The sequence below is a fragment of the Vipera berus genome (assembly GCF_964194415.1).
Source record: "Vipera berus genome assembly, chromosome: 2".
Classification (NCBI taxonomy): Eukaryota; Metazoa; Chordata; class Lepidosauria; order Squamata; family Viperidae; genus Vipera; species Vipera berus.
Genome location: NC_138203.1, coordinates 114208560 through 114226811, shown reverse-complemented (window position 1 = coordinate 114226811; position 18252 = coordinate 114208560). Strand labels below are relative to the sequence as shown.

The window sequence follows — 18252 nt, the reverse complement described above, 5'->3', positions numbered from 1 at the left end:
TTTCAATAAACTTAGAGCTTGGGAAGGATTCCATGGATGAGAATCCTCAAGGGGAAAACAACTCGAAGAAGCTTGGGAAATTTTGAAAAATGAGATAATAAAAGCCCAGTCTAGCACAATACCAACAAAGAAGAAAAATAACAGCTCTCAAAAGAAACCAGCATGGCTGCATAAAGAACTCTCTGATAAATTAAAAGATAAAAAGGACAAGTATAAAAAGTGGAAAGAGGGGCACATAACTAAGGCAGAATATCAGCAAATAGTCCATGCCTGCAAAGATGAAGTGAGGAAAGCTAAGGCTCAAAATGAACTAAGGCTTGTGACCAAAGTTAAAAATAACAAAAAAAGCTTCTTTCAACATGTAAAAAACAAGATAAAGTTAAGGAAATGATTGGTCCATTAGTGGGGGAAAGTGGCAAGAAGGTGACAAGCAATAGGGAGAAAGCAGAACTATTTAACTCGTTTTTTGCATCTGTCTTTACACAAAGGGAAAAAACAGTCCAACCTATCGAAAACAGTGCCATAAAAAACAGAATAGAAATGCAAGTTAAGATAGGCAAGAAAATGGTAAGTGAGCACCTGTCCAGCCTAGACGAGTTCAAATCACTAGGACCAGATGGATTACACCCCAAGGTTCTCAAGCAACTGGCAGATGTGATTTCAGAACCACTGAACTATATTTTTCAAAGATCATGGAGCACTGGGGAACTACCAGAGGACTGGAAAAGAGCTGATGTAGTTCCCATATTCAAAAAAGTGAAAAAATAGATCCAGGAAACTACAGACCTATCAGCCTGACCTCAATACCTGGTAAGATTCTGGAAAAGATAATCAACTAATCAGCGAACACCTAGATGCAAACAAAGTCATTACTAAAAGCCAACATGGGTTTGTCAAAAACAGATCATGCCAGACAAATCTTATTGCTTTCTTTGACCAAGTGACAAAATTAGTGGATCAGAGGAATGCTGTGGATATAATTTACTTCAGTAAGGCATTTGATAATGTAGAGAACAACCTACTACTTGATAAGATAGAAAAATATGGGTTTGACAGCATCACCACCAGATGGATTCCTAGCTGGCTGACCGGCCATACTCAGCGTGTGGTCCTCAGTGAAACTGCATCTACATGGAAGGAAGTGTGTAGTGGGGTGCCCCAGGGCTCTGTTCTGGGCCCAGTGCTCTTCAACATCTTCAACAATTTGGACAAGGGGATAGATGGGGAACTCATCAAATTTGCAGACGACATCAAGCTGGCAGGAAGAAGATAGGCTTAAGATACAGGAGGATCTGGACAGACTTGAACACGGCGCTATCTAACAAAATGAAATTCAGTTGTGAAAAAAGTAAGGTTCTACCTTTATGCAGGAAAAACCAAATGCACAGGTATAGTATAGGTGGTACCTTGCTCAATAGTAGTGACTGTGAGAGGGATTTTGGAGTCCTAGTGGACAATCACTTAAATATGAGCCAGCGGTGTGCTGCAGCTTCCAAAAAGCCAACACAGTGCTAGGCTGCATTAACAGAGGGATAGAATCAAGATCACGTGAAGTATTAATACCACTTTACAATGCCTTGGTAAGGCCACACTTGGAATACTGCATGCAGTTTTGGTCACCACGATGTAAAAAAGATGTTGAGACTCGAGAGAATACAGAGAAGAGCAACAAAGATGATTAGGGGACTGGAGGCTGAAAAATATAAGGAACGGTTGCTGGAATTGGGTATGTGTAGTTTAATGAAGAGAAGGGTGAAGAGTAATCAGAGGAAGAGGATCATTGGAAGAGGGTATATACCTCCTTCAATTATGTTTTACACAGGAGATGCTGCATTGTTCCTTGTGTGCTTAAACCAAAAGCTGAAAGGCTACTCATGTCCTCAGGATTGGGTAATGAGGTTGAAGGAGGCTGATCAGAAGAAGGAGAAAACAAACAGGTACTCCATACGTAGTGTAAGGCTTGCAGATACTTCTTTGTTCTACCCTTGAATAATACTTTGCTATATAGAAATTATGGCTATCTACTGGTATGTCTCAAATCAGTTTGTGATCTCCAGAGAGAAGGCAGAAGAACGGACAGAGCAGCATCTTAACCCACTGAAGCTCTTGCATCATGTAGATTGCTTGCTTCCCGAAGACAGTGTACTGGTTGCAGACGGAGGTGATTTTGTAGCAAGTGCTGCCTATATTTTAAAGCCAAGGGGACCACTGTCTTGGCTAGATCCAGGTATGAGCTAAAGCAGAAGTCTAGACTTAATTGTTTTTCATGAGTGTAGGATGGGGTGATACTTCACAACACAACCTTCCAGTACTCAGCTGCCTTTGAAACGGAGAATTGCTCCATCCTAGAAAATATCCAGAAATATATTTTTGGTTTACAAATTGGATCCAATTCTCTCAGTAAAACATCCCAACCCACAGCAGTGTTTATCCCCCATGTAGTATCAGATGAAGTTTGGGCTCTTTGTCTTCCCTGTATTACTACAGGGATCAAAGAAATAGACCACACAAAAGAGCGGAAACGTTACACTAAAATGTAAATAAATAATCAGTCTGCAAATTATTCTTAGTCTGAATAATGTGAGTAGTATAAAATAAACTTTCTTAAACAATGCTACAATTCTAGCATTTTAATACCTTTCATAATATTTTTACCAATTCAGGAAGTGTATTTTCTTAATTAGTAATTAATTAATTTATGGCTTGATTAAACTATAAGTAAAATAGCTAGGCTTTTAATACAATAAATACACTCCACTTTGCATCTTATCCTACTATAGAGACATGAACTAGTTTGTTGATTTGTTTTAATCTTTATGCATCCTACCTTTCTGTGTCCTGTGTACATACCAATCGTGACAGATATTTTAAAAAAGCTGAAAAACAGATGTAATAAACCATCATAAACAGCAGGCATGTCAAACTGCCAGCCTGCGGGCCGGAGGTGTCATGCCAAAACCGCACCCACCCCATTGCCAGCAATGGGGAAAAAGTCACAATACATCACATTATGTCACAAGTTTGACACGCCTGATAAACAAATTAAATGCACCTTTTTAGAAAACCAGGGAATTACTATTCAGGAATCAGTACAAACCTGTGTAGTTTCTTTAATCATGATGTCTGTTTCATCTCATTGCAGGGGCTTTTGGAACTTTGGGAGTTGGGGGTGGATTTGCCTTAGGAGCCAAGCTCTGCAGGCCTGACTCTGAGGTTAGTATATTGTAGAGCAGGGGTCTCAAACTGCCGGCCCACGGGCCGGATGTGTCATGCCAAGACTGTGCCAACCCTAGCTCCAGCAATGGGGGAAAAGTCATGATAACGTTGCAAAATGTCACGTGACATGGCGAGTTTGACACCCCTGCTTTCGAGGGAAGCTAAGTGTGGAAGCTTAGTCATGGAACAGCAAATAAGAGGCTAGGCTCTGTTTTACAGCATCTTTCTCTAGCTGCTAATCCTTCCATATTTTTTTTAATTGTTAACAGGTGTGGATCTTATATGGAGATGGCTCTCTTGGATTCAGCATCATGGAATTCGATACTTTTGTGCGACACAGGGTAACTATCAGCTTGCCCAGTTTCTAGGGGGTCTAGGATGACACTGTTAACTCGGTGTGGCCAACTATGGGAGGCCTTCTTGCCACGGCCAAGTCCCCTCTGCCAACATATTGCCACTGTCTTGTTGCTGAATATCTCAACACTGGAAATTAGCTGCGAGGACAACTTGCTGTGGGCTCTGGATGGAGAGCCAGGTGGGTGAGCGAGCAAGTAGACTGTCAAGAGAAAGACGGTGATGGGCAGGGCAACACCAATATGGGAAGCAAGTGGGTTTGTCAGAGGGCTGTGGCAGTGTGTGGTTTCAGCCTGAATACCAAATGAGCAGTTCGGCTGTGGTGCTGGGTGGGGCTTCCCATTTTGTGGAGTGGAGAGTGGAGTGGGAGGCAATGGCGCAGAGGCAACAATGGGGGTGGGGTGTCAAAATGGGAAACTCATGCTACCGTTCTTTTTTTTATTGCTTAATGTTTGAGAGTACCTTGCTGTGAAAATAAGGCCAGCTTGGGGAAGCAGTGGGGTGGGATGTTACCTTTAAAAAAAACCTAGAAAGGAATGTCAGGATCTACTCCAATCCACATCTTAGGAAAGAAGAACTCTTGGAGACAGGATTGTCCAAGCAGGAACTTTTACTAAAACATGGTTGACAGTGGATAATCTAGACAGGATCTGGAAACTGTCTCGCAGATCGATATTTTTAAAGTGTCCCCAAGTAAAACCCCGCCCTTCAGTCCATTTGGTCAGTCCCAGATCAGTTAAGTTTCAGGTGTCAAACTCCTTGTGGGAAAAGAGAGCCCCAGTATCATTTGCAACATTATTACTTCCTCCCCTTCACATTCCCATCAGAGATACAACCCAGAGTTCCGTCCTCTCCCTCTTTCTTTGTTCTTCTTAGTTCAAAGGGTTTCTTTCCTGGTCTTTTGTAATGGCTTCCAGGCAGGCTGAATATACAAACCTTGTACCTAAGAGGTAGAGATGGCTCTTTACAACCCTGCCTTCTCTTCCCCTCCTTGGAAAATGGCAGAATCCAGTAAGGGGGTGAGATTTAGATTTGCATAGTTAGAAATGAAATATAAATGGATTCTGACAAAAGGCTTGTTTTGAGTTGCATTCAAATCCTTGCCCATCAAGCAGATTGCAAAGTTTGCAGCAGCATTTAGCTGCGGGTCTGATGAACCACAGAAATGGGACTGCATGGACAGGAAACTTTGGAGTCCAAACTGGAAAAATCCCCTTTTCCGCATTACTCTTTGCACAGCATCGTTGTCAGCTTTGGGGGGAACATTCCTACGATTCTCCATCCAAATGAACTCTGCACTTGACCAGAAACACCAGGAAAGCACTCTGCACTTGACCAGCAACATGAAATCATCCATCCGGCTTTGGGGAGTACCGTACATTTCTATGATGCTCTGTACAAACAGAAGTGTTTCTGGTGATGTGCAGAGTGCTTTCTCCCCGAAGCAGGGTGGTTGATTTAATGGTGTTTGTCAGCTACCACCTGACGCTTACACTTCGCAACCATTAAATATCAGCTGCCATGAACTCAGGGGTGTTAGATGGGAGGTGGGATGCTTCAAGGGAAATGAAATTTCACTATCTCTTCGAGCTTTGAGATGGGCTTCAAGGACAACTGGCTAGGAACAGAATGCAGCTGCATACCATACATATGCCTGAAGTGACCATTCTGAAAACATGCTGTTTGAATTTGATTGGATGTGGAGCCCCAGTTAATGAGAGGTGACTAAGGAGGGAAAAGTTAGACTTGGAGATTTTGATGCACAATTTTCAGTTTTGGCTATGCATTACTATAATTCACTTGACTTCTAGTAAACTATCTTTCTCAATAAATGTAGTTAAAGATCGTTAGAGGTTGAAGCTGAGACAGGTCTGACAGCGTTTCTGGTCATGTGCAGATTTCGTGGTATTTCTGATCATGTGCAGGGTGTTTTCCCCCCCCCCACCCCCCCAAAGTTGGGTGGATGATTTCATGGTGTATGCTGGTCATGTGCAGAGTGCTTTTCCCTCAAAGCTGGTGGGTGATTTCATGGTGTGTCAGCCATCCCAACTTGGTGATTTAGAAAAGAAGGACTCTCGGACTCATGTCTAGTGAAAGTATACTGTACTAAAGCCAAGTGATTACAGTGTAGCAAAGCTGAATCTGATGTTACTTGCCCAAAGCACATAGTTAACATTCCCCTTTGGATCCCGTCCCTCCATGGACACTGGTAACAGTCCAATAATGTTCAAACTAACTATTTTGGTAACGTCCCCAGCTGTGCAGGCTTGAGGGTGTTACAGGGTGACCTTGGAACAGACTGTGGCTCTCACAGGATGGCACAAAGACTTTTATTTTCCTCTATCTTCCTCTCCTTCCTCCCACCCCGCAACTCCCTCCCCCCGTTTCTCATGACAGCCTGGTATCTAGCTAAGCAGGGCCAGTGCAGCGGGATGGCAATGCTGACATGGTGCTTCTGATTATGTGCAGAGTGCTTTTCCCCCAAATCTGGGTGGATGATTTTATGGTGTTTCTGGTCCTGTGTAGAGTGTTTTCATGATCTTTCTGGTCATATGCAGAGTGCGCTTGGACAGTGTCGCAGCAATATTTCCCCCAAAGTTGACACAGATGCTGTGCAAAGAGTAATGGTAAGAAGAGGGGTTTTTTTCCAGTTTGGACTCCAAAGTCCTATTCATGCAGCCCCATTTCTGTGGTTCATCAGGCTCGCAACTAAATGTGGCTTCAAACTTTGCAATTTGCTTGCTAGGCAAGGGTTTGAATGCAACTCAAAATGAGCCTTTTTAGTTTTTTTGAAAAAGGTGACATCCCACCCTATTGCTTCCCAAAGCTGGCCTTATTTTCAGAGCAAGGCACCCTCAAACATTAAGCAATGTGACTTTTAAAAATAAATAAATTGCAGAGCAGCCCATCACTGTGCCCCTCTGATATCCCACTCACTCGCCTGCCTGACTCTCCATCCAGTGCCCACAGCAAATTGTCTGCACTGCGAATTTCCAGTTTTGAGATGTCCTGCAATTAGATGGTGGCAGCAAGTTGGCAGAGGGAACTTGGCGATGGCGAGAAGACTGTCTCGAGCTAGCAGCACTGAGTCGTTCCATTCTGTTTTCTAGGATGCTACATACTCTCAATTTCCATAGATGTGGGTGCAGAAAACTGACAAGATTGTGAAATTATGCAAGTTTTACAAAGGGATCATTTCAGTGGTTAATTGTAACTTTTATTTAGTAGGTCTTGATTAGCAGCTGGTTTGCTGTTTTCCAATGGGGAAGAAGAGCAACTATATTCTTCCAGTTCTTCTTAGGGCTCCTTTAGCTAATTACCCTTCCTCCCCATTAAATTCTTGACTTGTTTCTCAAGCTATATGCTGATATGAATTTGTACATTTTCTTAATCTGCCTGGATGATTGATTACTGGAACAAGAACTACTATATGCAAGTGATAGTTACCATCCCCCGAGAGAAAGAAAAGGGGTAGAGGGGTTAGTTGGAGAAATTTATGAGACAGGTAGCCTTATTTCAAAAGATATAGTAGTATATGAAGATTGGAATTGTGAATACTTGTTGGGAAAATGACATAAAATAAATGAATCTTATGTTGTACGTGCATGTGCTCATGCCTGATTAAGCCTATGGAGTTGGGGCCCCAGAAGTGTTGTGCAACTGAAGGGTTGAGCAGACTTCTCTGGTATTCCATGTCAGGGAACGTATGTGTCTGTTGTTTAGGGATCGTTGCATACATTATATTTGCAAATGTAATATTCTGGCTAGGGGGCACTCGAACAGCAAAGCACAGAAGAGGAAATAGGATCAATCAATCAGCACGTAGGACATGCACCTTAGCACAATGCGCAATTGAGATTTGGGAGGTATTTGCATCAGTCTGTCTGCCGCCATGTGAACCCACGGTTACCCATCAAGCCCTTCATAGTGTAGCTATGCAACGATTGCTAGGGGCATTTGCAGGCAACTCTAAATCAGCCTTGACAGTCTGTGCTGGTAGAATATGTTGTAGCCTAGAGCTAATGATGATAGAACTGAGAATAGGCTTGTTGGATGATATATTAGGGGTCCAAATTGGGACTTTGATAAGCAGAAGGGAGTGCCTTGCATTAATGTAGATCCCCTCTGTTAAGGCAGTTCCTCCTGTTCTGAGCCCAGGAGGTTGAATTGTTGGATACCTCTATCAGCTGCTGCTACTAAATTTAGAAACAGCTAAATCTTAATTTATGTGTTTCTAAATTAAGATTTCACCACTGCATTATATAATAACCAGTTATGGAGATCTGATTAGGCAGGAATGGCAGTAGTTCTGCAAGAAATCTGGTTGGTTTGGTTTTAAGGTCTTCAAGAGCTGTAGCACCAGAGTCAATGGGGAGGAGTAGCCATAATCCTTTGTAAGATACTTACATTGATAGGGAATGTTACCTTGGAAGTGACTAATTACTAATGTCTGTGTATGGGATTGGGCCACTTTGACAGCTGGGGTTGCTGATAGTATACTAACCACCTAGTTACTGGCAGCAGCCCTTCATGAGCACCTGGATCCTCATGATAGATGACTTCTTTCTCCATATCCCCAGAGAGGAAGGCCAAATGTAGCTTGTTAATCCATATGTCAAGGTTCTGACAGAGAGACAAATAAAGCAGAACTCCGAGGCTTGGAAATTCCTCAAAGAACATGTTTATTAGTTACAAAGTATCGGCACGTCAAAAGTGAAACCAAGTCTGAAGTCACATGTAAAATTTCCCCAATACAAAGTTAAGAAATCCCACCCCTAAGGCTATGCAAGCAACTACATTCCCCAATACATGTTCTTGGAGGGCTTTTCATGAAATGCCCAGCCTGCAATCTCACAGTTCAATTCCACTGTAACAGGGTTAATTATTTTAGTGATAAGAAAAGAACCAAGGAATTTTGGGCCCAATTTTCTACTCAGTAATTTTAACCTTTTGTTGAAAGATAAACTAATTGTCTAACATGAAAAGGTTCCTGAGGGGAGCGTTGTTTCTCTGATTGCTCTTTGTAAACCTTGGTAGTTTTGGTCAATGCCTTTTTCACATTCACCCAAATCCCCTAGAACATTCACCCAAATCCCCTGGAAGGATGTCACCCATTGGTCCAGAGTCTGGGAAATAAGAGGCTCCTGTGGATACTCAGGCATGGGCACAAAATCTCGACCCATTACTATTTTAAATGGAGTGAGTCCAGTGCTACTGTGCACTATATTGTTGTAGGCTACTTCTGCAAAAGGCAGGAGGTCAACTCAATTAGTCTGCTGGTAATTTACATAGCATCTGAGGTACTGTTCTACCATTGCATTAGCTATCTCAGAAACTCCATTAGTATTCGGATGAAAAGCTGATGATAGCCCCTTGGATGACTCAATCATTTTAACGAACTCCCTCCAAAATTTTGCAGTAAACTGGACCCCTCTGTCAAAAATAATCTGCTTTGGGGCACCATGGAGTCAGTATATGTGCTTCAAAAATAGTTTGGTTAGCTTCTGGGCAGAGGGAAGTCCTGAACAAGCGATGAAATGTGCCTGTTTGGAAAATAGATCAATTACAGTCCATATTACAGTGCTTCCCTTGCTCTCAGGTAATTCCACTATAAAATCCATGGCTATCTCCTCCAAAGGTTGAGAGGGATCGACCACCTGCTGCAATAAACCTGGTGGTTTTCCACAACGCCTCTTCATGGCAGCACAAGTGGCACACCTCTTAACATATCTCTCAATGTCCTTTTTCATTCCTGGCCACCAGAATTGCCTCTGCACCAGGTGCAATGTTTTTAAAAATCCAAAGTGACCCATTTGTTAGCATAATGACTCCGTTCCAATGCCTGGAGCCTGGAGCCATCCGGGAGGTAAAACTTAGAACCCTTCCAAGCTAGCCCTCCCCTTAAGGTTAATATAGATTTGTTATATTTAAACCAGGCATCGGTCTGTAACTTCTCCTTTAATTCCTTTAGCAAGTGTTTGTCAGGACCAGCAGGGGGTCTCTGTGGGTGGGATCTGGTTGTTATTTGAGAAGCGGATTGTGAAGGAGGAATAATGGAGTTAATTAACTTCCTCTCAGTTGCTCTTGAACTAGGGCATTCTAGACAAGGCATCAGCCAAAAAGTTCTTACCCCCAGGAAAATATTTTAAAGTGGAATTAAAACACTTGAAGTACTGAGCCTACTGAATTTGCTTGGGGGATAATTTTCTTCAGAGCCTCCAAATTTTTGTGATCAGTCCATACCTCAGAAGGTATTTCCCCCCCCCCCTTCCAAGAAATGAGGCCATGTCAGCAAAGCCCAACGAACTACAAAAGCCTCTTTCTCCTGAACAGCCCACCTCCTCTTGATGTCAATTAGTTTCCGGGAAGTGTAAGTGCAAGGTTATAACTGACCTGATTTTTTTGTAGGAGAACAATCTCCCCCCTCCCCTGGCCACGTCGCTTGCATCAGCTTGAATGATGAATTGTTGTTCGGGGTCAGGGTATTTGACTGGTTCAGCTGCAAAGAGTCTCTTTAGTTTTTCGAATGCTGCCTGGCACTCATGATGACCATTGCAATGGCTAACAAGGTTGGGTTCTTCACCTCCTTTGGCTGTTTCAAGTAAATCAGTGATTGGCATGGCTATCTTTGCAAAAGAGGGAATAAATTGATGATAAAAGTTGGTAAACCCCCAAAAAACTGAACCTGCTTGCAGATGTGTCGGGGGTGACATTCCAGTACTGCTATAACTTTGGCAGTGTCCATCTCTACCCCCTCATTTGAAATTCGATAACCTAGATAACACCTCATGGACAATTTTGATCTGTTCATACATGGTTTCAGAATAAATAAGGATGTTATCAAGATAAACCAAAAACCCCTTATATAAATGATCATGGAGTACTTGATTTATCAATTGCATAAACACAGCGGGTGCTCCCTGCAGTCCAAAAGGCATCACTTTAAATTGGAAATTCCCCAGTGGGCAATTGAACACTGTTTTCCACTCATCCCCTCCTTGATCCGGATCCGGTAATAAGTCTCTCTTAAATCCAGTTTGGTAAAAGATTTTTCCTTTAGCCAGGTGGGCTAATATGTCCATCAGGGGGAGGGGGTACATATTTTCCATGCTAACAGCGTTGAGGGATTTAAAAACCACGTATAATCTAAGAGAGCCATCTTTCTTTTCCTTGAAAAGCACGGGAGCAGCCAAAGGTGATTTGGCTGGCTGAATGAAACCCCTAGCTAAGTTTTATCGATGTACTCTCTCAGTTCTTTCATCTCTTTGGATGTCATAGAGTACATCCTTGGTTTAGGGAGCTTGGCACCGGGCGGAATTTCAATAGCACAGTCCGTACCCGGTGTGGGGGGAAGGACGTCACATTCCTTCTCACTAAGTGCTTCTGCCAGATCACAGTAGTCAGTGGGGACACATTGAATCCCTGGCAGCTTTTCGGCTACAGTCTTTAGGGTTTTATGAGGCTCCCCTTGCATCTCACAGATGGCCAGTGTCTTTGTTTATTGTCAGTGTCAGGTGGGAGTGGTCCTGTCCCCAGTTTCAATTTCTGCATTCCATCCTACCAGATGTTAGGATGCCATTTATCCAACCATGCTAGCCCCAAAATTACTGCTTTGGTCATCTTCAGAACCACCACAAAACGGATTTCCCAATGCCAACCCATTTCCAAACACACAGGTTCAGTTAGGTGTGTGGCAAGGGCACCTCCAATCAGGGACTCGTCGGCCTGCTCAAACCTCATGGGCAACTTGTCCCGGATTCCCAGTTTGAGCACAGTGTGTACGTTAATTAAGCACCAAGTGCACCCCGAGTCTATTAGAATGTTCAAATTCATGTGAGCCCGTTTGGGGCACTAGCAGCCTGGCAAGAATGGCAAGACAGGAAATGGGCTGACGTACCATGGGGTCCTCCTCACCTTCCTCGTCACTGTCATATGGTGCCGGCTCAGATTGTGGCTCAGATTGAGGTTTGGTATCGAGCTCAGCAGTAGGGAAGGCTTTGACACCCAGGCCTTGTTGTGCCCAGTTGGTTTTCTCTCTTTCCTGTTTGGGAGCTCTTTGCGGCTGCGACTGGCATGCTTCTAGGTTGAGCGTGAGGAGCTGGGCACTCCACAGCACGGTGACCCATCTGACCGCACCGGTAGCACTTTATTGAAACCCTGGTTGGTGCTTGGGAGATGTTGGCGGCCGCAGAGGCTTGGGGACATCGGCCATAGAGGCGTTTTTCTTGGTCATGTGGCAGCTTGGGTTCAGTGGTGCTTGACTTTCAGGGTGGTCCAGCTCAATGTCTAGCATCACTGCCATACGGTGCCACTCACACAACAGGTTAGGAAGACCTTGAATGATGCAGTCTTGAAGCATGTCGCGATCTAACCTCTGAAGTAGTTGATCAGTGACTGCCACTGCCCCAGCCAGTTAGCAACTCTCCTGAATTCGCGGATGTACTCCTTTGTGGGCAACCTCTTTGCTTCAAGCGGTGGATTTCTTTCTCAGCCAGTAAGACTCGGGATTCGTCTTCAAACTGACCCCTCAGTTGCTCTATGAATAGATTAATGTCATGAAATTCTGGAGCCCCTTCATCGTAGAAGTTGGTCCCCCAGTCGGCCACTTCTCCCTCTAAATTTGCCACCACAGCATTCACCATCATAGCCCCATCCAGGTAGGCATAAGCATAGCGATCTAAATGAGCCCACACCTCGTTTAAAAAGGTGGTAAGCTCCGCAAGATCCCCATGAAAGGTGGGCTTGATGGGAGGTGGCTCAAACCTCGGCAGAGCCTCCTGTACCTGATGTTGGGCTTGGGCGGCTTGCTGGGCTTTGGGATGTGGCTGAACCACACTCGGGACTTTTCTTAGCTGGACTCCAGGACTGGCATCCTGAGGTCATGGCAACAAACTTGGCTGGGACACAAGGCTTGATATCACAGCTGGTTGGGGGATGGGTGAAGCAGCATGGACTCCGGCAGTTGGGCTGGAGCTCCGGCGAGGCGGGGGAAGAGATGGGTACTTCTTGGCATGGCACCTACCTCCTGGGCAATCCCTCACCTCCAGCCGGCCGAACTTCTCCTTCAGCTGTTCGAGTGAGGGGCTGTGGACTGCGGACTGGAATCTCCACTTGCCAGAGTTGTCCCATCCCATCAACCCCTTTCCTTTCTTACCATTGGCAAATGAAGAACCCTTGGATGGCAGCAATGGGAGCTCCTCTCCAGGGATTACAGGAGTTCTCTTGCACTGAGGGGCAGCCTCAGCTTGGAAGAGGTCTGCTAGGGCTGTAGCTCCTTTCCCAGGTTGGATTAACCTGGCTTTCGGCCAAGCCCCTGCCAGTGACGCCTTCTCAGTGGCCGGAGTGCCAAGCTGCACTCCAACAGCCTGAGTTCTGTTGTGAGTTCTGTTGTGAGTAGCAGTTTCAATTTTCTCCATCTTGAGTCTGCCAAGTCTTCACTGCTTTCACAAAAGTGAGTGGGTAGGCAGTCAGAGCCCAGCACTCCAAGAGACTTGGTTTAATGTCAAGGTTCTGACAGACAGAGACAAAGCTGAACTCTGAGGCTTGGAATTTCCTCAAAGAACATGTTTATTAGTTACAAAGTATCCGCATGTTGAAAGTGAAACAGTCTGAAGACACCTAAGAATTCCCCAATGCAAAGTTAAGAAATCCCACCCCTAAGACTATGCAAGCAACTACGTTTCCCTATACATCACCTTGGCAGGCTTTTCATGAAACACCTAACCTGCAGTCCCAAGAGTAGCCTTGGTTCCCATGGGGCAAAAGTTCATTTAGACTAGCAAAGCACCTGGCAATCCCCCCTCCTTCCTTTCAGTGTGTCAACTGAAAATGAATAAGAAAGATGGCCGCAGCCATGCTGATTTTTAAAGTTGACACCATAGCTTCTACAATAATCATGTCTCAATTGCATGCGCAGTTAAATGACAGGACAGATGATGGTTCTGGTCTTTGGACAGATAAGATATGGTCTGGATTTGGAGAATGTTAGTATCAGTCCTTTGCCATGGTCAGATCACTTCCACATTAAGGTACAGATCACAAACATGCTGGATCTCTGCAGCACTGCCAAAGTGATTAGAAATGCTTTACCCTAAGATCCACTAATCAAGATGGTTTCCATATGATGCTAAGGGAGTTCTTTGACAATTTGAACAATTCTGTCTTATCCTGGTTGAGCTGTGGAACACAAAGAAGGGTAGAGCACTGAATGACTTTGTTTCTATGAGGCCTTTTCCTCTTTGCAAGTTCTCAGGTAGTTTCTTGGCTTCTTTTTCTAGTAAGATCGGAAATGAAGTAAGATGCCTAGAATTGAAAAATTATCCAGAATGCTGGAAACAAGAAATTTTACCATGTTGTGAATTGGAGGCATCGTTTTACAAGAGGCTGGTTCTGGTCATTTGATGCATGATATCTCCCATGTAGGAAATAACAGGACTCAAGGCTCCCATGTTGTTTCACATATATGTTTCAGCTGAGGAAGTAATTGATCAATTCAGGATGAAGTATGGTTTGTATATAATCATCTTGGAGATGCCATGGAATTCTGGAACCATGTCTGAAAACTGAAATTATGGATGGAATGAAAAAAACTTCAACTAAATCCTAGCAAGATGGAACAGATAAAGGAGAATATTTGTAGCTCAGGGTTGAAATGAGGAGTTCTTGGTGCTCTTTGAGCTTGGTTGTTTTCTTGCAAACGTCAGTGCTAGTAGGAAGTGGGGGTTTGCTTTCAACTTATATTGTAAAGTGGCTTGCCCTGTCACTGTTGGAGGGAGTGATCTTGGTTCTTTGATTGAGCTTTTACTGTTAGCTTATTTGGCAGTTTCTTGATTGGTGTATTGTTTACCTCTTGATTGTTCATCTGATGTTAACCTTGGTGTTAATCTATGCTCTGATTGTTGATTGCTGGTGGTGTTTTGGTCTTTTTGTTCCTTTTTGGCTGTTGATTGTCTCTTTCGCACATTCTGTAGATGTTTATGTCTATGTGTCTATTGATGGCTGATTTGTCAGAGTGACAGGTTCCAGAAATTCTTCAGCATTTTTGGACTTTTCTAATCTTTTCTAATCAGCTTATGTTTCAATTGTATTTATAGAAGTCATCTTATTAAGTCATTATATGTCCTGTTTTCAAGATTCTTATTTAAGCTTAATTTCCTCTCAGTATTCAAACCACTCTTATCAGTCATGATTTTCTCAAAGTTCATTACCTTTGAATATCCAAACTTTTCATTCAAATACACCGTCTCAATATTTTTACATTTCATATATTATAATTTAATTTAATTTAATTTAATAATATTTCTATACCGCCCTTCTCCCTGAGGACTCAGGGCGGTTCACAGGGCAAGAGTAAAATACAAAATTACAAATATTAAAAGGAAATTAAATAATTGCCCGATTTTAAAACAATTGATATATTACAATTATAAAACCCCAAAGATAATATTAAGAATACAAAAATAAAAAACCCCACCAATACCCCATCAGGCTAGGCCGGCTTGTACAAACAAAAACGTCTTCAGATCGCGACGAAAGGAGCGAAGATCGGGCGCCATCCGGAGCTCTACCGGTAACTGATTCCATAGTTCCGGAGCGCCCACAGAGAAGGATCTCCCCCTGGGGGCCACCAATCGACATTCTCTGATCGGTGGCACCCTGAGGAGGCCCTCTCTGTGGGAACGCACAGGGCGCAGGGAGCTTGATGCCGGCAGCAGGTGTTCCCTGAGGTACTCCGGCGCCCTGCCATGGAGGGCTTTGAACACCATTACTAGTACCTTGAATCTCACCCGGAAGGCAACTGGTAACCAATGCAGCTCACGGAGCAAAGGTGTAACGTGGGAGTATCGGGAGACTCCCAACACAACTCTCGCGGCTGCATTCTGTACCAGTTGGAGCTTCCGGGTGGTCCTCAAGGGCAGCCCCATGTAGAGAGCATTGCAGTAGTCCAGACGAGAGGCCACGAGCGCATGAGTGACCGTGCATAAATCATCCCGGCTTACATAGGGCCGCAACTGGCGCACCAGGCAGACCTGGGCGAAAGCCCCCCTAGTCACAGCTCCTATATGGTCTTCCAAGGTGAGCCGTGAATCTAGGAGGACTCCCAAGTTGCGAGCCCTATCTACGGGGGGTAATAGTTCACCCCCCATAGCAAGAGGTGGAATGTCCGAATAAACCCGGGATGAAGGTATGCAAAGCCACTCAGTCTTGTCGGGGTTGAGTTGAAGTCTGTTCCTCCCCATCCAGACCCAAACTGCCTCCAGGCAACGGGACATCACGTTGAGGGCATCACTGGGGTGGTTTGGGGTCGAAAGGAAAAGCTGGGTATCATCAGCATACTGATGATACCCAACTCCAAAACCACGAATGATCTCACCCAGTGGTTTCATGTAGATGTTGAACAGGAGAGGCGAGAGGACCGACCCCTGAGGAACTCCACAAACGAGAGACCTCGCGGTCGACCTCTGCCCTCCTGCCAACACCGACTGCGAACGTCCCTGGAGATAGGAGGAGAACCACTGTAAGACCGTGCCTCCCACTCCCAATCCCCTGAGACGCCGCAGCAAGATACCATGGTCGATGGTATCGAAAGCCGCTGAGAGGTCTAATAGGACTAGAACAGAGGAATGTCCCCTGTCCCGAGCCCTCCAGAGATCATTCACCAGCGCGACCAATGCCGTCTCCGTGCTGTGCCCGGGCCTGAAACCCGATTGGTACGGGTCTAGATAATCCGCTTCATCCAGGACCAGAGGGAGCTGGTGTGCCACCACACTCTCAACAACCTTCGCAAGAAAGCGAAGGTTGGAGACAGGACGGAAGTTGTTCAATACAGCTGGGTCCAAGGCAGGCTTCTTGAGGAGGGGCCTCACCACCGCCTCTTTCAAGACGGCGGGGAAGCTACCCTCGTTCAAAGAAGCCGATATAACTGCCTGGAACCAGCTGCGTGTCCTCTCCCGGGCTGCATAAACCAGCCAGGAAGGGCACGGGTCCAATAAACATGTGGTGGTGCTCAGCCTCCCCATGATCCTGTCCACTTCCTCCGGAGTTACAGAATCAAACTTCTCCCAGGTGATATCGACAAGACCGCCCGTGTCCTGATCGTCAGACTGCCCAGTCAGAGTCCAGACCGGTCCGAATCCCAGCGATTTTGTCCGACAGATGTTGGTTAAACTCCTCGGCACGACCCTGCAAGGGATCCTCCCTCACCTCCTGATTTAGGAGGGAGCGAGTCACCCTAAACAGGGCGGCCGGGCGATTATCTGCGGACGCGATAAGGGTGGCGAAGTGGTTAGACCTCGCCTCCCTTATCGCAGCGAGATAAGACCTAATGTGGGCTCTTAGTCGCAATCGGTCGGATTCGGATCGGCTGGATCTCCAACCGCTCTCTAGGCCCCGTCTCCGACGCTTCATCTCCCGGAGCTCCACAGAGAACCATGGAGCTCGACGGGATCTGCACCGGGTCAGGGGCCGCAGGGGTACAACTCGGTCAAGAGCCTCAGTGGCTGTCCTTTCCCAGGCTTCCACTAAGGCATCTGCCGAGATGTGAGCAAGGGAGGCAGGTGGAGACCCCAGCGCCGCCTGGAACCTCTGGGGATCCATTAAGCGTCTGGGGCGGTACCATTTAATTGGTTCCATACACCCACGGCGGGGGGTGGCAAGACGGAAGACCAGCCGCAGGAGATGATGATCGGTCCATGACAGGGGCATAATAATTGGAGAGCCCCCACCAAGATCATCTAACCACCGTCCAGATAAGAAAACTAAGTCAAGGGTGTGGCCTCCCTCATGAGTCGGTCCCAAAATTACTTGCGTCAGGTCCATGGCCGTCATGGAAGCCATGAACTCCCGAGCCAACTCAGATGATCCTCCCAGCGATGGTAGATTGAAGTCCCCCAAAACTATAAGTTTCGGGAACTCAATCACCAGCCCAGAGAGGACATCGAGCAGCTCAGGCAGGGCTGCTGCTGCGTGACTAGGCGAAAGGTACACCAGCAAGCCCAACTGCGCACCAGGGCCGCATCTCAGAAAGAGAGACTCACACCCGACTATCTGGGGAACGGTGGCCTCCCGCGGACACAAGGTCTCCCTCATAACAACAGCCACACCCCCACCCCTACCCTGAGCCCGAGGCCGGTGTATCACCCGGAAACCTGGTGGGCAAAGGTCAACCAGAGGAATCCCACCCTCTGGGCCCAACCAAGTCTCCGTGATGCAAGCCAGGTCCGCCTGCTCACCCTCGACCAAGTCGCGGACGAGAGGAGCCTTATTAGCGACAGACCTGGCATTCAGGTACACCAGCCGGAGCTCGGGAGGCTGCACATCCTCACTCCCGGGACCTTGGGGTGGAGCCAGAGGGTCGGAGTGCCCCACCGCTTGTAAGCAGAGGAGAGGCCTTCCCTGAGATCGATACGGCCCTCTGCTCCTACATCTGCTGCCATTCCCTGATGTCGTGGGAATAGGTAACCCCACAACCAGCCCTGAAGCCCCAGAGGGTGGATGCCAAGATCTGAATTCCCCTTCCTTCAGTACCTAATATCTGACACAATTCCCTCCTCCAATTAGCAGTCATAAATATAAAAGTATTATACTACTGCTATATCTTATCCCTGTTACTATAGGGCCCCTTTATGTCCAAACTTTGTCTGTTCTTTTGGCCATGTTCAAACAAGTATTTAATCATATAGT

The 18252-nt window shown here is 45.7% G+C and overlaps 1 protein-coding gene across 7 annotated transcripts in view; it reads left to right on the top strand.

The window, feature by feature from the left end:
• ILVBL (ilvB acetolactate synthase like) overlaps positions 1-18252 on the top strand; it is a 63490-nt gene that overhangs the window by 24175 nt on the left and 21063 nt on the right. For 5 of the 7 annotated variants that reach the window (XM_081319862.1, XM_081319859.1, XM_081319863.1 and 2 more), the window contains 4 exons: positions 1823-1937; positions 2058-2227; positions 3143-3213; positions 3486-3557. In XM_081319862.1, coding sequence (XP_081175988.1) covers positions 1823-1937; positions 2058-2227; positions 3143-3213; positions 3486-3557 — 428 coding nt within the window. Of the gene's footprint in view, positions 1-1822; positions 1938-2057; positions 2228-3142; positions 3214-3485; positions 3558-6680; positions 6745-18252 lie in introns of all 7 variants that reach the window. The other 2 variants (XM_081319864.1, XM_081319861.1) reach the window with 2 other exon arrangements.